Source organism: Ursus americanus, chromosome 17, assembly GCF_024610735.1.
Source record: "Ursus americanus isolate L20-20 chromosome 17, mUrsAme1.1.p, whole genome shotgun sequence".
Lineage (NCBI taxonomy): Eukaryota > Metazoa > Chordata > Mammalia > Carnivora > Ursidae > Ursus > Ursus americanus.
In genome coordinates this window covers 24,115,891-24,138,261 of record NC_142143.1, presented here as the reverse complement: position 1 = coordinate 24,138,261, position 22,371 = coordinate 24,115,891, and the positions used below count along the sequence as shown (strand labels likewise).

Below are 22,371 nucleotides of genomic sequence, written 5' to 3'. Positions count from 1 at the left end.
AACAAGGCAATGAGAGGACTCGTTGTGATCACTCTAGATGACCCCACAGATGACAGCGAGCCCTCAGCCTGTCTCTGGCACTGACCGCGCCTCTCGATACTGAACTATTTATAATCCCCCACCTGGGCTGCTGAGCCTAAAGGAAGATCTCAGCAGAAATCAGGAGCAGGAGCAGTTTCACCAGGTACAGAGGTCCTAACGTATCACACTGCTGTTAAAAGATCCGTGTCCCTTGGATCTCTCTTACGCTTTTCTCCATGACAGGTCTGTGAACTACACAAAACGTAGATTCGAGACACAGGCAGAAGAGCTGAAGCATGATCTGTGGCAAATCTATGTGTTGCCAGCTCTCCCTCCCTGCACAGACATGATCAAGCCCTTCTAGGGCTGTACTTGAAGCAGTAGCTTACCGATGATTTAGGAGGAAAAGGAGCAAGAGAGAATGCAAATTATTTCTTCATACCTTTTTTAAGACTTGAAAAGCAAGAAAATGAGAGCTAATACCACCGACGTCGATTTGCAACTCCAGCCAAACTTCACTTTACAGTGAGGGCTGGTATGCTACCCCTGCAGACAAACTTGACCTACGAACGACCTTTCCAAGTACGTGAGTTTGTGAGTAAAGTACCCACCCGCTCCCGTCCCTGCCACCACCTTCATGAGCAGCGACATTGGTACAATTCAAAAAGGAGTCAAAAACCACACGTTAGTACTCACAGTCATCCACCGTTGACTTAAGGCAATGCAAGCATTTGTCAGAGTCATATCATAACTGCAAAGATGAAAAAATACTAGAGATTAAATTTCATAAAAATGTACATGCTTTTCCATAAATGCAATGTTGAAGTTACAGAACATAATTTTCAAAGTTCTTTTTTTTAAAGACTTTATTTAGGTGGTTTAAAAAGAAAAAAAATAAAGACTTTATTCATTTGAGAGAAAGAGAGAGAGAGTCCAAGAGAGAAAGTGTGAGAGGGGGAGGGGCAGAAGCAGACTCCCCACAGAGGAGGGAGCCCAAAGCAGGGCTCAATCATAGGACCCTGAGATCACGACCTGAGCTGAAGGCAGATGCTTAACTGGCTGGGCCACCCAGGTGCCCCTCAAAGTTCTTTTTAAATAAAGCTGGGGGGGGGGTGCTGGGCGGCTCAGTCGGTTAAGTGTCTGCCTTCAGCTCAGGTCGTGATCCCGGAGTCCTTGGATGGAGCCCTGCATTGGGCTCCCTGATCAGCGGAGAGTCTGCTTCTCTCTCTCTCTCTGCCCCTCCCCCCTGCTCATATGCTCTCTCTCAAATAAATAGAAATAAATGGAAAGGAGAGAGGAGGGGAAGGGAAGGGAAAGGAAGGGAAGGGAAGGGAAGGGAAGGGAAGGGAAGGGAAGGGAAGGGAAGGGAAGGGAGGAAGGAAGGAAGGAAGGAAGGAAGGAAGGAAGGAAGGAAGAGAAAGAAAGAAAGAAAGAAAGAGAAAGAAAAGGAAAGAAAAGAAAGAAAAAAAGAAAGAAGAAAAAGAGTCAAGAGAAAGAAAGAAAGATCAGGAACTCCAGAGTGTTGGAAATAAGAAGTCTTCTACCTGATTTAAATATACTGGTGTCATCTGAGAACTTGGATACCAAAGTAATGAAACACCTGATTACCCTCCAGAGAGAACGCCTCACCATCTCAGCGAAGCCGGTCAAATGCTCAGCAGCATACGATGAAGGATGAAGGCGCTGGGGCTCGGGAGGGCGTGTTTAGGGTTGGCTGCATGGCAGGCACAGTTCTAGGTGCTCATGACAACACAAAGTCCTTCCTTCCGTGGACTTTACGTTCTGCAGCTGTTCCAACTATCTAACCTTCCAACTCTGTAATCATCCAGCAAATCTGCGAGCGCCTCTGCGGCAGGCACTGTCCTAGACACCAGGGAAACGGTGTCACGGGAGACCCTTAGGAGACTCTGAAATCACATGATGATTTTGTTCCTCTCTTTTCGGAAGAAAGTGGAAATAACAAACGCTGACCATGAAGCAAAGCAAATTGCACTAAAATCTCTGTGTTCTCAACTTAGAAAATAAATCCTATGTTTTGCAACAAGAATGGAAGAGACTGTATAAGGTGCAAAAATTCTTGCAAAACATCCCTCTTTGTCCATAAATGATACTTGCTTGCTGTGAAACGTTTCTATTAGAGAACAGTGGGGTACCTGCGCCGAGGGCCTAAATGAAATGAGTTTTGATTAGAAGTTACCTCCGAACCTCTGAAAGAGAGTCTGTGCCCTACGGGAGATTATAAAGGTCTCACGGTGGCGCCGTCCTTTGAAGTAGCTGCAGTTAATCTTTGTGAAGTAGCCGGGCTGGGACTGCACAGAAAGCCTGTTGTTTGTTCCCAAGACCAAATGGCATCAGAGGCAGTAAATTGCTCAGGCAGTAAATCACCCTCAACTAGAACATTCCTTAGCACTGATTTCGTAAGGAACAATAGGACAATACAAAACCTCTGCTGATCTCTTCCTGGGTGTCCTGAAACTTCCTTCTCATTGTCATGAAAAGAACTAGGTAAGGATCAGCCAGGGAAGGGAAGCAGCTCTCACTTACGGCAAGGTTCTAAGGAAAGTAGTGAACAAAACTAGATCTGAGCGCTGCTCTCCTGGTGCGTCAGTGTCCTGAGGAGAAGGACGTGAATAATCAAACAAATTGAAATTACTACTGTGGTAATGGCAATGAAGAGGCCTTACACAGCACCAGGAAACCCTAAATGGGGACCGGACTTGGTCAGACAGGTCAAGGACTATTTCCGTGAGGAAGCAGTTCTTGAGCTGAGATTGGAATGACCAGGGTAGAGTTCTGCCGGTGGGGGGAACAGCACGATCCTGGCTGGAACGTGCGATAGTTAGCATCCTCCCATGACACATGAGGACCAGAGTTTAGGTCTCTGGTTTGAGGAGGGTATTTAGTTTAAAAGGCAGTAGATCGGAGGGGTAAAGACTGCCAGGGTTTGAATCTCAACTCTAACTACTTACTGTGCAAACTTTGGCAAAAAGGTCTTTACCTCGCTAAGCCTAATGTGTGTCCTCTGGAAATGGGGATGACAACTTAGAACACCGCTGTAACGACGAACACAGTCCTTATAAAAGTTGTATTTCTTATTGCAGAGGTTTTGACAGGAAGGAAAATATCTTCTCTGTATCACCATCCTTCAGCTGAAGGGAGGCATTCCATAATGAATCTATATTTATAGTATCATGGAATTTATAATATCATGGGAATGTTTGTTTTGACCTCAGGGTTAAGGGTCAAACCCCTACGAGGTCTACTGTCCACCTAGTAACAGCTTTAAGGAACATCTAAAGCTGTCAGGTATTTTGAGAAGCTAGAGGATTTGGGAGACTGAGAAGGGAAGCATTAACAGGAAGTACTGACTTGGGTTTGACAGGCGGCATTCCTGGAGAGTAGAGCCAGGCATTCCAGTCAACTTGATTAAGAAGATCAACCTGCAACACAAAGAACACCAAGGTTGCCACAGAATAACTTTTTCCACTGGGGGAAAAAAAAGTCTAAACCGGACTTTTAGGTCCTCAAATCTATAATTTTGTCTACATTGACATGTTAAGGTAATTTCTAAGTCTCTTTCCTAAAATAAATTTATATTAGTAGCATTCTGTTAAATAAAGTAGGAAAATTAAATACATACGAAAAATAAATTTCTGAAACCTACTGCAGATCTCTCTGAAATATTCATGTTAGTTCATGTTGTGGAGATCACATTTTCCATAGGAAAAAGTACCATGAAAGGTTGAGTCTTAAATTCTAAACTGATACTAGTAAGTAATTCAAATCAGCCTAATAAATAGACATTAAATACAGGTATATTGGCCATAAAAAATAAGAAAGCTTTTAAAAGCCAACCTTATCTTTAAAGTGGGAATACAGGAGATCCTTCCAGTCATCAGTGGTTATGCTCTTGTAGGAAAACTTCTCAACATAAGCCTTAAGGAATCCTAGGAAAACCTCTAAGAGTAAAAAAATAAAAAAAAAAAAAAGTTGACTAATGGAAAGGTAACTAACATTTTTTGGGTGATTGGTATGGTACTCTTGACCATGGAGAACAGAGAACTTTCAGAGAATAGGGAAACCAATATGGGGTTTAGTGGTAAAAGAATGTTCAAATCAGGGGCGCCTGGGTGGCACAGCGGTTAAGCGCCTGCCTTCGGCTCAGGGCGTGATCCCCGCGTTATGGGATCAAGCCCCACATCAGGCTCCTCCGCTGTGAGCCTGCTTCTTACTCTCCCACTCCCCCTGCTTGTGTTCCCTCTCTCGCTGGCTGTCTCTATCTCTGTCAAATAATAAAATAAAATCTTTAAAAAAAAAAAAAAAAAAAAGAATGTTCAAATCAGGAGGTAGGACTTAAGCTGGGCCTTAAAGAATATATGTAATTTGGTGGAAGGGAGAAGAGAAATCCTAACTACAAGTAAGAGGATAATGCAATGAAGAAATAGAGAAGGAACCCACAACACAAATTCTAAAAGCAATGGCCTTAGTGTGACCCAAGAGGAGGAGAACAAGATGGGACAGGCAGGATGCGTGTGGGTGAGGGAGGGCCTTCAAAGTCCACGGACAAAGGAGAACGCCCCAACACCCATCAGTAGGGGAAGGTTACATACATTCAGCACATCTATATAATGCACGACTACTGTGGCATTAAAGAGCATAAGGTAGATTTGTACGTTCTGACATGGAAGGATGTCTGTAGAACATTGCTGAATTAAAAAAAAAAAGTAGAAAAAATTTTATATATTATATATATAAATATCTATATATATAATGCATTTTCTTTATTTTTTTTAACATTTTATTTATTTATTTGAGAGAGAAAGAGAGAGAGAGCATGAGTCGGGGAGAGGCAGAAGCAAGCTCGCCACCTAGCAGGGAGCCCAGTGCAGGACTTGATCCCAGGACCCTGGGATCATGACCTGAGCCAAAGGCAGATGCTTAACCGACTGAGCCACCCAGGCGCCCCCATGATCCATTTTCTGTAATTAAAATATATTTATTTGTTTGTTCATTTATACTTAGAAAAAGATCTGGAACCATGCACAACCACTGCTAACAGTGGTTACCTGGGGAGTGGGAAGGGGCTGAGGGACTCTTAACTTGTTACTCTCAGAAACTTCTGTACTACAGAATTTTTCTCAATGAGTACATACTATTTTCCTAATTTTTAAAATACTGATGAGTTTTCTTTAAAGTCCTGCAACACAATTTTGAATTCAGCAGTCACTCAAGGTTTGAAGTAGAGGTCACATTAGAGAATGATGCAGATTTTCTTCAGCAGCTACATACAGAATGAACCGAAATAATAAAATGGGGCAAAAACAACAGTTAAAAATTCTTCCTTATTCTTCACATTGCCCTCAAAAAAATAAAAAATAAAAAATAAATGCCAACTACTTGCCTGGGCCCCCAAGAAGTTGTTCAAGGTAAAAAAGTAAAGCAAAGCCCTTCTCGTAGGGCACCGAAGAATACGCCACATCAGGGTCCACATTCGTCAGATCGACCACAAGCTTGGTATAAGGATGCGTATCTCCGAAAGTCTTTATCTGCAAGACACAAAAGGCATAACTTCAGGGGAGTCTAGAACTTAAACTGAGAGACTAGAAATTGTAGGGTATGTTAGCACAAATTTCTGTAAGTCTGTTAATGGAATGGCTACTTGTGTCGTGTTCTGTGATATTTCCTGCTCAGTAGTAGGCTTTATTCTTATAAAAAAAACTAGAAAAATGTTTCAATGCCTGGTCATCAAATTCAGCCTTCAGGAGGGAGCACTGAAAAATTCAAGCTAAGTAACCGACTATATTAATTGCAAAGACCCAGTGAGGTCCTCCTGGTCGTGAACATGACATTATACAGGATAATGACCAGTATGTAGCAATACAGTATTATACCGGGGCACCTGGGTGGCTCTGTGGATCAAGCATCCAATTCTTTGCTTCGGCTCACGTCATGATCTCAGGGTCCTCAGATGGAACCCCAAGATGGGCTTCTGTGCTCAGTGCGGAATCTGCTTGGGAGTCTCTCTCTCCCTCTGCCCCTCCCCTCCACCACCCCACATGCAATCTCTCTCTCAAATAAATAAATAAATAAATAAGTAAATAAAAGCTTAAAAAAAAAGACTATTATACCAGTATCTGCTTGATTTTCCACACCGGTAAAAATGGCTCTCTTGTTGCTGCTCAGGAAAGCTAGTTTACAAACTAAACTTTTGAATGCCTATTCAACCTTAGAGAAAAGCTTTTCAGAGCATGACTCACTTACCGAATTCTGTAGTTCTCCCCATCCTCCCAGCGCGTGAAAATGTCTGAACTTTTCACCAAACAGTCGTCCACAGATGTGGCGTTCCAAGTACACAGTATGTCCTTCGTTTAACCTGAAAAAAGTTTTTTTGTCAATAAAATTCAAAAACAGCGACACAGCTGAAAGGAACAAGCGTTTTAATCAACAAGTTATCCTTTCTGGCTTTTCTACGGAGTAAAGAACGGTAAAGCATGAACGTTACAGTCTAAGCGGACTGCCTATGTGGCTACTGGGCACTCCATTCAGAGCAAAGGGAAGCGCAGCCCAGCGGAAGGCAGCGGGGAGAATTCAGCCACGGTTCTGGTTTTACGTGCCCGTGTATTAAAATGTGACCCTACCGGGAACTAAATAGCAAGCACGAGCTGAATGCCCCTACTCCACCGAACACTGTGACTAGCGTTGTGGAATTTTTTTTTTTTTTAAACTGTCTACCAAAGAGATGATGACACCGAAAAACAAGATATTTCCACAAAATAATTCAGAGTGGCCAGAGGCAGGGAAAGAAATTAATAAGAAGAACCAATAAAGAAACAACAATAATAAAAAGATCTTACCAAAAGTGGTCCCAAGTTTTGTTGGTCACTAGATTTCCTGTCCAACTATGAGATATTTCGTGTGCAATAACCTAAAGTGGAAATGATGTGTAGTCAGTAGTGGAAGGGATTAGTAGAACTGATTGCCTTACTCTAAAATAACTCCTTACGTAAGCATTCTAGTTCTTTCAGTTCTACGTTCAATTTTTTTTTTTTTTAACATCAGCTGAGGCATTCAGGGAGTTAGTTGAGCAAACAAATCATCATTCAGCCCAAGACAAAAGTACGGTTTAAAAAAATTAGAAACAAAAAATTAGTTAGAAAATATTAAATGGACACAACACTCCATTAAAATGTATTTCATAAACATACGAAGAGATCAGACCATAAAATGTTATAAAATCTATTAAATCTGTTAATGTAACAACAACCCCGAAGTCATCTTTTATAACCGTATCTTCAACATAACGATACAATGGATATTTTAAAAATCAGCTGACTTAATAGCTCTTTGAGGGTAAGACCACGATAATAACTTTAACTTACATTGGAGAGTGACTTGTCTCCTGCCTAAAAACAGAAGAAAATTACATTAGAATTCAAATCACAGACTATATTTAAAAGACTGCCTACCCCAGGATGTCCTCTGGCACTAACAGTGCACTGTATTTCTATCGCACTCAAAGGGGTTCAAAAGCAAAGTATGTATTGAGAAAGTAAAACAAAAAATGCAGGACTAAAAAAAATAGCACGAGTCTTTCTCTCCCTCATCTGGGGAACTTTTCCAGGACCAGGAAGGCCAGTATACCTGTCTCTAACTCCCAGGAAACATTTCTCCTTCCATTTTTTTTTTTTTAAAGATTTTATTTATTTATTCGACAGAGATAGAGACAGACAGCGAGAGAGGGAACACAAGCAGGGGGAGTGGGAGAGGAAGAAGCAGGCTCATAGCGGAGGAGCCTGATGTGGGGCTCGATCCCATAACACGGGATCACGCCCTGAGCCGAAGGCAGACGCTTAACCGCTGTGCCACCCAGGCGCCCCCCTCCTTCCATTTTTTAAATACCTATTCTTATTTCCCTTATGTACCTTATTATCTCCTAATTACCCACAGCATATTTAAGAAAAGTCTGTAGGGATTTAAAGTAGCATACAAAGGCATATAAATTATAGTTACATACTGGAGGTCTAATGCTTCCCTATACATGCTAAAGTGAGTTTTTGTTTTGTTAGACCCATCCCTACACGCCGAGTGTAAATGGTCTAGTTTCTTTGTCCATACGTTGAATTCGTCCATATGTTGCTGTGACACCGCCTCCCCTCCCCCAACACCCCCACACACCTTGAATATAATATTCTCGTCTTCCTAATGGCCAACTTATTTTCTTTTGAAAAAATGAGATGATGAGATTGACCATAATAAGCAATAATGTCAGGAAGAGTTATATAAATAAGAGAAAATATTGTTTAAAAAACATAGATGATTGGAGCCTAAGGCTCTTCACCTCCAGCTGTACGTGTGAGGAGGACTCAGCCGTGCAGGCAGACATGCTCACACTTACCAGCAGAGTGGGGGTCACGAACGTGAGGCAGGGATTCTCCATGCCGCCGTAAGGGAAGGACGGCGGCAGGACTAATAGGTCATACTGCCCCCACACGTAGGGTCCTCCCAGATCTTCTGCAATTTTAAGCATAGATTCAGTCTGGAAAATGAATGCATATATATTTACGTGTCTTAGTCATTACAATGATGCATTTCTTCGAAGTACATATTGCTTTCTATGACGATTATGAGTTAAGGATGCTCATTTTAAATGATATTGATGCAAAAAAATGTAGCAACTGCAAATCCACATAGAATAAGAGATATTTGAGTCTCTTACCACATCACTCAACACCATCGCATTTCATACTTAAAGTCTTAAATCTATTGTCTACCAGGATTATTAAAAAGGGTAACTACAGGACCAACCTCAGAAAATTCGTAAGCAGACTTTTCCACCTGCTCTTTCTCAGACCAAACCAACGTTCTTGGGCCAATTTGCCTGCAAAATTAAAAGGCTTAATAAAAATGAAGTTCAAGACATATGATTTACTTAGTTCTAGGGAAGAGCTAAAGTACTCTATACGAATGGTGACAGCAGTGGTATGATTACCATGTGCCTTTGGGGAGGAGGGGAGGTTTAATGGCTTCTCTGAGATGCAATCCTGCCGCTGTAGGCACACCAGTACATATGCAGCCCTATTAGGAGGCACCGTCTGGGCCAAAGGAAAACAGAGACATAAGGTGCCCCCACAGACTAGCTTACTGGCTCCGGTAAGAACTTTGGGGATCTAGTTTCCTCTCACAATCTCACACCTAGAGAAACCCAGTCAGGCTCAGTAAGAGGTTATCTGTTATGCACTTAAAGGTTGAACAGTCATAGAAGAAGAAACATAGAAAATGAAGGAAATCCTGTCACATGCCACAACATGGCTGAACCTTGAGGACATTATGCTGAGTAACACAAGGCAGTTACAGAGGACAAATACTCTATGATTCCACTTATGAGGTCTCTAAAGTGTTCAAATTCATAGAAACAGAGAGTAGAATGGTGGCTACCAGGGGCTGGAGGGAGGTGGAAATGGGAGTTGTTGTTTAAAGGGTACAGAGTTTCAGTTTTGCAAAGTGAAACAGTTCTGGAAATCCGTTTCACAACAATGTGGATATACTGAACCCTACTGACTACTGAGCTGTACCTGTAAAAATGGTTAAGATAGTCAATTTTGGGGGGGGTTTTAGCCACAATTTTTAAAAAAGAAGAAACAAATAGAACTCTATATCATTTACATAGGGCTAGAACACAAAAATATTTTTTATTTAAATTTCATCCTAAAGACTTTTTGTGGCACCGAACCCCAAACAACAAGCTTTCACGGAGGCGTCCTGCCCCAGAGAGGCAGCCGATTCTAGAGCAGTTGCTACTCAAACTTTAATGTGCAAACAGATGATCTGGGGAGCTTGTTCATATGCAAATTTTGATTTAGTAGCTCTGGGATAGGGCCCAAGAATTTGCATTTCTAACCAACTCCCAGGTGATGCCAAAGCTATTGGTCTCTAGACCGCACTGGGTAGCAACGGTAACCTGCTGTTATCCAACAAATTTAATGAGAGCCACAAATATGAGCTGCATATGTAATTTTAAATTGCCTAGTGGTCACATTAAAAAAGCAAAATGGAAGCAGATGAAATCAATTTTAACAAGATAGTTTGTTTAACCCAGTATATCCAAAGTGGTATCATTTCAAGATGTAATCAACATAAAAAATTATCGATGAAATACTTGACGTTCTTGTTTTTCATACCAAGTGTTTAGAAATCCAGTGTGTATTTCACACTTCCAGCACATCGCAGGCCCCGTGTGGTTAGCGGCTGTCACATCGGACGGAGCACGTCTTTGCTGCACAGGCCACAAAGTCAGACAGCCTGGATCCTGGTCCTGGCCCTGACACTTCCTAGCTGTGTGACCGTGAGGCCGTTATTAAAACTCACGAACCATCAGTTTCTTTATTGATAACATGGGAAAAGCAATCACACCCACTCCACAGAGTTGTGGGGATTCCGTGCCATAACACACTGGGGTCGGGCACAAAATAAACCCTTGTCATGGTCAGCGCTGTGACAGTCAATAGAATTCGCATTTCGTGAGCGTTCCCCGTAGGCCAGGAGCTTTACATGTATTAGGTTGTTAATACTCACAAAAATCCTTGGAAGTGCGTGTTATTCTTCCTAGCCTTTAGGTGAAGAAGGGGAAACTCAGAGGGGAGCTGCCCAAGGATGTGGACAGTAACTGCTTGGGGTTGGAACTGGAATCTGGGTTTGCCTGACTTCTCGATCTTGTCCACATTTCTGGCAATTTAAAGAATGTGAGGACTACAGATAGTCTTAATTTTCAGCTGTTTAGAAATAAGGCTTAACAAAAAATTAAGAAGGAAGGGCACCCTAGCTATTGGTCAAATATCAGAAAAATATCTTTTATTTCTGTCATATTTATAGGCCTCCGAGTGCGTTAACATATTTTACCTCACTTGTTTCGCTAGAGAAAGGGAGATATTACAATTTCAAGGATGAGGAAATGGAAGTTATGCGAGGTGACTAGTCCAAGCTTATCTTAGAACCCAGATCTCTAACTAAAGGCCAGGGCATGCTCATTCTGTAATACCTGGAAAATCTGAAGGGTGACTGGTAAAGACTTTTTCATTTAAAATTCATTGTTATTTACATTTTATCATTAGATTTGAGGTTTTCCAGAGCTGTCAGCTTGATATCTTGAGATGTGCATAAATGAGCTACTAGTTAATCCTGCCAGGGGCTCAAGATACTTGAAGTTTAATTTTTTCGTAACCCTCAGAATTTGTTCAAAAGCTCACCTGCTCTCTAAAGCTCCAACAACTAAAGCAATCAAGTAGCAGGGGATGGGAACCTAAAGGGAGCAAAAAAAAACCCATCACACGTGTGCTCGAATTAGTGCTTAGAGATGTTACAGAGTACGACAATTCATACTGAAAAGTAAGTAAATTCCTTTTCAAGTCTCACCAGTCTCATTTTTAGGGGGTCAAATAGTTCAAAATTGTGATGTAAAACATTTCAACACATCTATTTCTCTTTTATTTTACTAGGAAAGACAGTGTCTGAAATGTGAAACATATGACTGCACATAATAGTACCAGGTCCATTTCAAGCATTTCTCAAAAATCAACCTATAATAAGGAACTGTGCTTTTTTCTTAAGTTTTTTGGGTTTTTTCCTTGACAATTCCTTGACAATTTCCTAAGACAATTTTTTACTTCCTTTTTTAAAAAACACTCCTGGTATATTTGAGAGACATATAAAATAATCCAGCAATAAGAGGATGCTGAAGGTTCGGGAGCTTGGAATCCCAGATGCTGGGGTGGGAGCAAAACTGTGTACTGCGGTTCAATTACACGTTCTGTTAAGAAGGTCAATTATTAAAAAGTGTGCATAAACACATGATTCATTAAAGGTCAAAGAACAAGTCAAATTACCAGCTACATAGGAATTTTAACCATAAGGACTGTAACAGAGGTTTCTTCTTTTTGTTTTTTTTTTTTTTTTGGGGGGGGTCACTATAGCTCTTCCATTTGTAAACACTAAATAACCACAGGCCTGCACTGTGGTAGGAGGGCGGGCAAAAGTGTAACTTAAAACAACAGAAAACCTGCTGCTAACTGGGATGAGAGAGAATGGGATCAGGCTCCGCTCCCTACTTTGCTTATCCAGCAACCCCTTTCTTTAGTCCAACTCTGTAAATAGAGCCCAACATTTTACAAGCACAAAAGAAATGAAGAACACAAAAGACAGAAGCTGCTTTCGAAATTCTGAAATATTTCAAAAGCCATTTTGTTCTCTGGATGTTAAGAGCTACTTAGAGTTTACCACCAATTAAAACAAAAAACTTAGGCCCTCAGATCTTACTTTTTGGCTGAATTTATATATTTTCCTGCTCAGGTCTTCTGGGTCAGGTGCTTCTCCATCACGAATAGCACTCATAAGGGCCACCAATTCTTTAGGAACAGATACCTAATCAAGAAAAGAAGTCATTTCCAGCTCTAAAGAAAAGATTCTACGTATCTTAAACTGCACGTGTAAAATAACGTACTTTCCCCTTCTTAACTACGCAATAGACAATGAGCCCAGTAAGTTTGGACATATCAGGTTTATAAATAAAATTAGCAATAAATAAAAACTGGCTTCTTTAAAAATGAATGTGAAATATCTATCCATTCATCCATCCATGTTAAGAGCATTTGGTAGAAACTAGATTAAAATTCCAGCTCTGCTACTTACTAACTGCATGGACTTGGGGAAATAACCTCCCTGAGCCTCAGTTTCCCCATCAAACAAGGATAATATCTCATGGGAATGCAGCAAAGAGTAAGTACAGAAGAATCCAGCACCGTTCCTGGCAGTGCTTGCCACCCCCGTCCTCCTTCACACCCTCAAAACAGACTCCCAAGGCTGTACGCTCACTTTAGGACAGAGAACACAGTTTTGAGCAGTTTTATATTTAAACCATAAACCTGGAGTTACAAATCAAAGAGCTTTTTAAGGGTCACGATTGTGAAAAACTAGAAATTATTGCCCAGAATGGTGAAATAATTTTCTCAGGGAATTTGTATGGAAAAGAAGCTGATGGGGCAAAACTTATGGTCATTTAAAAAAAAAATTTTTTTTAAGATTCCATTTATTTATTTGAGAGAGAAAGCGAGAGAGAGAGAGAGAGAGAGAGAGAGCGAGCGCACAAGCTGGGAGGAAGGGCAAAGACAGAGGCAAAGACACACTCCCCGCTGAGCAGGGAGCCCCCTTATGGTCACTTAAATGTGCACCCAAACTCCATGATTCTGAAAGCTTTGTTTCTAATGAATGCCAGACTCAAGGACTAGCCCTTCACTAATCATGATCTAGCTAGCAAACATATATCCCGGGAAGTTCTAAACTTTCATATTCTTCTTGCCTGGCCCAGTATTTACAGCTGTTTCTGAGGCCGAAGAATCAGGAGCTCCAGAGCCAGTGCTACAACCATCAATCCAGAACTACAAAGCACTCGGGAAATAATTTCGCTCTGCTTCCTCCCTTATTTAGGCAGGGATGTGTCATACACATGAGACCACTCCAGGTTTTGAGCTCATGCAGTTAGTAAGCGGTACAGAAGAGCCCCAAAGCTGGGATTCTTTGTCTCCGAGTGCATAGTTTCCTATAGCACTAGACATACTCGGTGAGGTTCGGTTGTGGGATGATCTCAGAATCAAGAAGCCCCCGTAAAGACAGGTTGGTCCTCGATTCTATTTGCTTAGTCTGAGTAGGTCTGGCCTGGGGCCTAGTATGTATGTCTGTGTGTATTTAGTATTATTTAGTATTTACTTCTTTAGTTAGTACTTACTTATTATAGTCCTTTTAGCGAAAGGATTAGCCGAACTTACGACAAGAATCAGGTGGCAATGTATTCAGGTAAACCTGCAATCTCTGCCTGTTAGGGGACCTAGATAGAGGTTTATGTGGCTATAGAGCATATTTCTAGAATCTTGAGTACTGCAAATGTTAATTTTTAAAAGTTAAAAGACATTGTCTCCAAATTCTTGTTTTGAGGTCCACTATTCTGAATTCCTTTTAAAATCAGAATAGTACCCTTTTCCTTCTATTACACTTATGTTCAAAACTGCCTTTAAAAGAGTGATGCAGGGGCGCTTGGCTGGCTCAGTTGCTGGAGCGTGCGACTCTTGATCTCAGGGCTGTAAGTTCAAGCCCTGTGCTGGATATAGAGAATACTTAAAAACAAAATTTGTAAAAGAGAGATGCAAAATGATGTCCACATCTTCTTTGTTACATATTTCATGTAGAATTTAATTAAGTAAGATATTACCAACAATAAAAATCCAACTATTAACTCTGCTTATCATTTATACCACATTTACTTATAGGAGTCATTTAATTCAGTTAATAATTTGTCATACTTACCTCTGCGCTGTAGGTTAATTTCACAGAAGGAGTGTCCTGGCAAGGAAGGATTGCTCTGCAGTGGATGGCCTGGGAGGGGGGAGGGAAAAAGAAGAAGCTATGCCCCTTTCTTATGAATCAAGTCATTGAGAAATCATTAAAATTGCACCACTGCCCTGAGACACATTCTTTTTAAAAAATATGTCTCACATCTTTTCAGATCTTTTGAAGGAGCAACATAGGCTTGTGGATAGAAAAGTCTGATTTCCCATTTTAATGTATGGTCAATCCTCACATTTCAGCAATGTTAAGCATTGTTTCCTACTCTCTGCTCTGAGTAACAGCAGTGCTCAGTGAGATGCTGTTAGGGACCCTGAGAGAAAGGGGCTCTTTGGTGAAATAAGATTGAGAACCATACGTACGACATCTCTGTCTTAAAGAGTCATTTGGAACATTAGCCTCCTGGAGACTCTGAAAAGGCCTACAGTAAAGAAACCTGTTTGAATTCTTGCACTTGTTTTAACAGGAAACCATCTTGCTCAGGTTAGTTATTAACATCTAATGGGAGTCCGCCCGTGTTCTGAGGAAAACAGCGTGGGGGAGTGTCGCTAGAAGCTGGACATTCCAATCTTGCAGCAAACTTGGAAGGAGAAAGAACGGTCTTTCTCAAGGCCATCTAGACTTGTATTTAAATTTGAGTCTAAGGTAGTATCTATCACTTAGGAATATCGAGAGGATTAAATGTGCAAAGTACCTAATACAAACTATAGGAAGTGCTTAGGAAATGAGTTCCTTTAATTGTAAATTATTTAATTACTAACAGAATTAGGTTTCTTCCCTTTCAGAAGATAGTCTGATACGTATTACCCTTGTGACAGATTGTCTCTAATGATAGGATTCTTTATTCTTAGTTTTTAAACAGAAAACAGAAGTAGTTTAAATCATATCATTTTAAAGGCACATTTAATATGTTTACATAACATACACATTTGTAAAAGCATAAGGAAAATCTGAAAAGGCTGCACCCTAACTCAGTGGTGGTTACTTCTAGGCAACGGTGTCTGGAGAAGACTGAAAAATCTGATGTTTCACTCTCCACTTCTTTATTGTTAACATTTTTCATAACCAGTACCTATTACTTTTGTCTTATTGATTTCTTCCTTTCTATTTCACAACCATTTCTTGAGCGCCCACTCAAGAATGCCAAGTTCTATGAGTGGTGCTGGGGATACAAATATAAATATAAATATGACCTAGATAGTCCACTTTAAGCAGACATGATTTCAAACGAAGGGAGTTTCTTTTTAAAAGTAATATATCAATGTGTTAATGAGATATCAATGAAAATACATATAATTTTTATAACATAAATTAACATGCTATCTTAGGTAAGACCTGAGTAACCATAAGACCACTGTCCACTCTGCTTCAGTAACCTCAATGTGCTGGGAATTTTTTGTATAAAAATTATTCCGGATCTTTTTTTACCTGGCACTGGCTAAAGAGATATGGGTGTTCCTTGCCAGAAGTTTGTTCGGGAGTGAGCCACTGAAGAGCCGAAGATTTTGGAGATGTCTCAAAAGAAATTTCTATAACGACTTCTTGATTTCTGTATGCAACAAACAAATACATTAGTAGAGTTTAATCTAACTAAAGTTTGAATTCATAATCCACAGACTAAATAATATAAATAATATTTCATAAGGTCTCGTTACGGATGGAGAGTAAGCTCCAGGAATGCTGCGTCCTCGGTCCTTACCTGAACATCCGCCTCTGGATCCTTTCCACTCTACCACGCTAAGTGCTTATGAGGACGGAACAGGGACTACTAGTCGTTGAATACACCACTGGGTGTCACACACTTTGACCTGTGGTATCGTGCGATCTTTTATGATAGCAGGAAAGTGGAAGAAATAATTTTGGAACTTAGACTAGCACCCAGTGCTGGGTGCCAGAGCGTGACACAGAGCAGCGCTGGTCTACGAACGGTTTCTGGACAAGTCAAGAAATGGAGAGTGAGCATTTAGAAACTTTGAGCGTCAGTTTTATGTCTGTTGACTCTAGGGATCAAAAGCGTGTGCTTGCTTTTAATCTCTTCTTCCTGGTAATTCATTTTTATGGCATTTTATAAAAGAATCAGTCTGTGACAGACCGGAAATAACGAGAACTGGTCCTTCGCCCCGGATAGTTTGAGCAGCACGGAAAACGAGAAAATAGCAAGAGCTCTGGAGACCGACCGCGTGCCTGTGTGTGAGTCCTGACACTGCCACCTACTGGTGGTGCTGTGAACTAGGGCAGGTTACTTGACCACTCTGTGCCATAGTTCTTCATCTGTAGAATGGGGCCGATGATAGCCACCTCACAAGTTACGTGCGGGTATTTCCCTTCTTCTTCTTCTTCTTCTTTTTTTTTTTAAGATTTTATTTTATTAGAGACAGAAATAGAAAGCACGAGAGGGAGTGAGCATGAGCAGGGGGGAAGGGCAGACGGAGAGGTAGAAGGAGAGGGAGAGGGAGAAAGAGGCTCCCCACTGAGCAGGGAGCCCATGCAGGGCTCAATTCCAGGACCCAGGAATCATGACCTGAGCTGAAGGCAGATACCTAATGGACTGAGCCACCCAGGGACCCCACCCTTCTTTTTCTTAAACAGGAAGAGAAGGCATGAAAACATTGGCCATTGAAAGGTGGGGTAGATCACCCTTGTTTTAGGCCAATGGTTTTCCACCCTTTTTCCCCTTCCCAATTTATCAAGGAGTGAGATATACTCCCAATATGACAATTGTGGTTGCCTCTTTCTTGAAAGAGTTACTTTATTTCTCTGAAGCTCCTGTTCCTCATCTGTAAAAATGGAAATCATACCACAAAGGGTTACCGTAAGGATTAGATAAAGGAATGTATTGAAGGCATTATCTCTAGACTGGTACACAGAAACCGTTCTATGTCATTGTCATTATCCCATTAATAAAAATGGCTGGCCTCTGGAGAAAAGGTGAAAACTATGCAGCTTGTAAAAGCTTCCCAGGTGATCCTGAAATGCCTCAAGACGGCATGCTCCCATCATCACTCTAGATCACTCCCATGATCAGTAAAGAAGTAACAGTTATCAAAAGTCCTATTCTTGAGTATTTTATACGATGAATTTCTTTAGAGTCTTAAGAACATATAATTTTCACTATGAGCTTTAATCTGCACAGCAGACCAGTAAGAGCACCAATACTACATACACACAGACTAGAAATAGGAAAGGAAAATTGTTTAAATTTAAAACATTTCTATTATTTTGCTATAGAAAAGAGAAGGATAACATTCATACTTGCTCAGAGCAATAGGAAGAGAGATTTCCATTGGTGATCCTTTGTAACTTTGTCTTTCTCCAAGAGTATATTTGACTTCTTGTCCATTGATGACCACTTTTTCTATAGTGAGGTCCTTTGTATCCAAGATCTAGAATTAAGTTAGTATTTTTAAATGATAAGAAAATTGTTTAACATACACCAGAGAAAACTAATATTAGGTATAGGTTGACTGTAATGATTACAGAATAGAACTAGTTGCTCATAGAGAGTAAAATAGAGTGAAATTATAAGAATTAAAGAAAGGAGTCAAAAGTTAGTATAGGTCCTGTCTCTTGGGATTCTATGCTTCCTGAAAGATTTTTGGTTCTAAAGTTTGCATATATGCACATATATATATATATATATATATATATATATATATAGAGAGAGAGAGAGAGAGAGAGAGAGTTAGGTAATCCTGGGGTAGTCACACAAATCTGAAGTTTTAAGCATAAGTCAAATCTAAGTTAAATTGCCTTTGCTCCTGTCTCCTAAAACTTAACTTCTCTGTTATGAAAAAATTCATCTATAACTTAAGTTTCTTTCCTCATGAATTCTTGATATAGCTTACCATATATTTCATCCTGGAATTCATATAGTCCAGCTCCTATGTACTTTCATATATCCAAAATTTAAAACAAACCTTGGCACTCATTAGGCAAATAAGCAGGCTATACATTGCCATTATGTGTATAGAAAAAGCCCAACCTGGTGTGGCAAGTCCAACCGAATGACCTAGAGAGGACTGAGAGAGCGTATCTGCTTGCCATGGCCCGTTATAGACAACTGCTTTGGGCAGGAAAGGAGGGGCAGCAAGCGTCTGAGTGGTTTCCACCCCCCTAATCCTTTAAGCCCTAGAGAACCATACCTTTCACTATCTCTCAACTATCTCTTGTTCTAGAATCTTCAACCTTCCTATGTCACAGGACTGTTTCCAAACAACCTAAACAAGTCTCCCATCTTATGTTTAAAAATTCTCTTGATCCTTCTGCCCTGATACTATTCATCTCCCACTTTCTTAAGCCCCATGGGCAACCTATGGCTGCTATTTCCACTTCGCATCAATCTCTCCTTCTCTCTCTTCAGTCCGGCTTGCAGCTCCTCTGCTACTGAAAGGGCAGGGCTCACCTTCTGATCAAGAGGTCTTTTCTGCTCAGTAATCTGGACCTCTGTCCGCTCATAGCCCTGATGGGCCACATCATCTGTTTGAAGTTCTTTTCTTGGCTTAACTTTACACATAAATGGTCTTCTTACTTGTCTAATGCTGTTTCCTCCCCCTCCTTTCTAGCTCCTAAAAATGGATTTGTCCCAATGTTCTAGCCTCAGTCTCTTGATTATTTTTTAAAAGATTTTATTTATTTACTCATTTATTTGAGAAAGAGCATGAGCCGGGGGAGGGGCAGCGGGAGAAGCAGACTGTCCGCTGAGCAGGGAGCCCCCTACAGGCGCCCTGGATCCCTTGATTTTCTTACCATATTGGACACTGTCTTGTTCTTGCTCATCCCACATCATCAGCCAACTCCTCTGTGTCAATGACTATGGTCTGTTTCTATGGTCGGTCAGTATCCCTTCCCCACCACTGCCGCTGGATCTCTCTTAGTTGCCTGCTTGACATTTCCACAGGAAATACTGCCTCATATTCAGTGGGCTTCTAAAAATGAAGCCACCCTATGTCCCCTAATGAGTTCTCTCCCTTGATTTCTCGCTTCCATTAACAGAATCTACAAGGTACCTAAGGTTTGAGATATTCAAATGATCCCTTCCCAAGCCCCCATAGCCAATTAACACATTTTTCTTTCACGCTGTCCTCATACTTTCTTCTCTTTCCTTCTCCCACCACTCTGGGTCAGACCCTGCCGTAGAACTGCCTGCGATGTGATCTCCCAGCCTCTGGCATCTTTCTGTTGAAATCCAGCCGGCAATAGCATGCGGAGTTCCAAGGCCAGTTGCCTCTCTTTCAAGTTAGTTAATTGCACGATAAGCTCAGGAAAAGTCACAAGGGCAATCATTAATTTGATTCCTACCTCTCTAGAGTCAACAATATTTAGGTGGAAAGAAATCTCCATTCTGGTTGGTTTTGTTTTGTTTTTTTTAAAGCAGCTAAATTGGTTAGGGGTGCCACCTGTTTCCCTCTGAATAGGTAAGTATTCCTTTTGGGTTACTTTCTTTTAGGGGTACCTCAATGATTGCTACTGTACATTAGTAGAACTGGCTTATGAATTGATCAAAAATAGTAATAGAAAAAAAAAAAGGAAACTGGGTAGTTGAAAAGTTGGAACTAGTACTTTTCAACAAAGTTTTACTGAACACCAACTATATATAAGGCCGAGATACCATATGTAGTTAAAAGAAACAGACCTACCAACATTAGGAAGTTACTAGGGATATAATTTACTATATTTCACAGTATCCTCTTTGAATAACACCCCAAAAAACTGTTCTACTTCTAAGCAGCTGGCAATTGCAATGGGATATATAACTAATTCCCTTTTTGCACAGGCTGCTGGGAAGCTCCACATAAACCTCGCAACCCACTTCTTTTTTCCTAGGGCCTTACACCATGTGTTTGGTTTTCCCTATCCTTATTCTCTCTTGCTCCAAATTCTTAAATTATTTTCAATCTTATTATACTGTATATGTTGTTTTAAGCAGACTCAATTTCTTTCTGTGACAAAGCATGGCTTAAATTAAAAAGCTTTAGGCCTCAGTATTATGTCTCTATCTCCATTTTCTACTTGTTATTTGCAGGGTGCTGTATTGAATAAAAAAAAAAATGGGGTTATTGTTAAAACCAAAACCAAAACAACATCTTGATTTGGTTCCCAGTTCAACCATTTACTTAGTGAAGACCCGAGGGTTTGCAGTCAAGATCTGTGTTCACTTTCTGACTTCTGCCACTTACTAGCATATGATCTTGGCCAAGACATTAAAACCTCTTTGAGCCACCAGCTGACAGAACACCTAAAAAAGTCGAAAATGTCCATAAAAGAAACAAATGCTAGGAAGTTATCACAAATGAATACTGAACTTGAGCGCAAATAACCCAGAACTTCAAAAGGATTCTTAGAAAAGCTGGGACTTAGTCCTAGTAGAGCTCCTTCAACATTCCCCAGCATCAAGGACTCTGAGAGTGGAGAGAGCAAGGACACTTACGTCCTCAGCAAGCACTGCAACTGCATCCTCTCTATTGGTGGTGGTGAGCTATGATGTTCTCTCACCTTCAAGATACAGTTAGCACTGTTAGTGTGGCCCACATAAGCCTTAGGAGCTGCACTCTGAATTCACCCATTAGTGCATCAAACTTTTGAGTGTCCCCCACATGGCAGGTGCCATACTAAGAACCTGATACAAAGAGCCATGGAACATAGCCCTACCTTCAAGAGACTGTATTCTAGTGGAGGAAAGAAGCTGAGTTTGAAGAAATAAAACCAAACTTCTTGGCCTCAAGTTGTCACTATGAAGAAGCAAACAATTATAAACAGATGTCACTGTACCACAAGTAGCCTTCCTTGTATAAAATCTAACATTATTATCATTCTAGGCTCTAACTTACTAAACAGACATGCCAACAAGACATGATGATTTAAAAGTCTTATCTCAAGATTTGGGGAATGCAAAAACAACAGGGAGCTTTGAGATTGAGACATTGAAAGTACATTCTTTTCAAAATGTAAGCATCCTGTCCCTTGCTTCCTCAAGGATCAGAGTTCAACCTTTACTTTTACAAAACAGGGGAGAGTGCAAGGCCATACTAAGTAGTGATAAACTATCAAAATCTACTTTCCTTTAATAAAGAGGGAGATCGCATTGAGACAGGACTTCAGCCAATCCTGCCTGGGCAAAGCTGCCTGCAGTAAAAGATAGCATGGTACTTCAAGCAGACCAAAGTACAACCTACAGGGAAGTAGTTATCTTCTTGCTTGTAATACCTGATCTTCTTCCGGAGTACTTTTGGTGACTAAATATCAATACAGAGGGGAATCGACCTACTTTTCAAATCAGAATTAGTCTAGCAAGATGTTAAAGGACAAAGAGTAGGTTACCTGCTCTATTCGTTCATATTAATGAACTCAAAACACACGCCCATGACACAAACAGGAGTCATGAGAAAAACCAATTCTTATCTACACTTATTATTATGGCCAATTAATCGACCCCACTGATTTCCCACCATCAAGCCTACAACATTCAGTGATCAGGTTGCTTAATGTGGTGCTTAAGTAGATGCCATAATACTCTATGCACAATACACTGCGGCTGGTCTTTCCTTGTCCCTCTTATTTCCAAAATGCTCACCTATGAAATTCTTCAGGTAAAAGGTACAATCCAAATACTATCACTTTGAGTAAGAACACTGAAAACAGGTTATGTTGTACAGGTAAAATAATTTAATAACATTCCATAAATCTAAACAAGTTTACTGAAGTGGCTTAGCGATGTTGTAGAAGTATATTACTTTCTAAGAAGCACAATAATTCCTCGCTCCTTGGAACTAACTGTATACATTGTATTATTGAGATATGCTTAGAAAGCCTGAATGGCCTACCCCTCATAAAATTATTTGAAGAGAAGGGTGATAAGAATCAAAGGTAGAAGGACCATGACCCTGGAGAAAAAGAGCTGCATCTAGAGTTAGCAGAGACGAAGTATCAAAGCAGGGGAATGGAGGGAGGGGTCTGGTGCTGAAA

The 22,371-nt window shown here is 40.6% G+C and overlaps 1 protein-coding gene across 2 annotated transcripts in view; it reads right to left on the bottom strand.

Annotated features, from left to right (window-relative positions):
• LTA4H (leukotriene A4 hydrolase) overlaps positions 1–22,371 on the bottom strand; it is a 29,195-nt gene that overhangs the window by 5,901 nt on the left and 923 nt on the right. For both annotated transcript variants that reach the window (XM_087868842.1, XM_045779571.2), the window contains exons 2-15: positions 17,662–17,792; positions 15,838–15,958; positions 14,371–14,439; positions 12,331–12,435; positions 11,265–11,317; positions 8,827–8,899; positions 8,417–8,557; positions 7,401–7,424; positions 6,876–6,946; positions 6,283–6,394; positions 5,423–5,567; positions 3,877–3,980; positions 3,391–3,461; positions 718–772 (exon numbers count right to left, since the gene is read on the bottom strand). In XM_087868842.1, the coding sequence (XP_087724968.1) occupies positions 718–772; positions 3,391–3,461; positions 3,877–3,980; positions 5,423–5,567; positions 6,283–6,394; positions 6,876–6,946; positions 7,401–7,424; positions 8,417–8,557; positions 8,827–8,899; positions 11,265–11,317; positions 12,331–12,435; positions 14,371–14,439; positions 15,838–15,958; positions 17,662–17,792 (1,275 nt within the window). The remainder of the gene's footprint in view (positions 1–717; positions 773–3,390; positions 3,462–3,876; positions 3,981–5,422; positions 5,568–6,282; positions 6,395–6,875; positions 6,947–7,400; positions 7,425–8,416; positions 8,558–8,826; positions 8,900–11,264; positions 11,318–12,330; positions 12,436–14,370; positions 14,440–15,837; positions 15,959–17,661; positions 17,793–22,371) is intronic.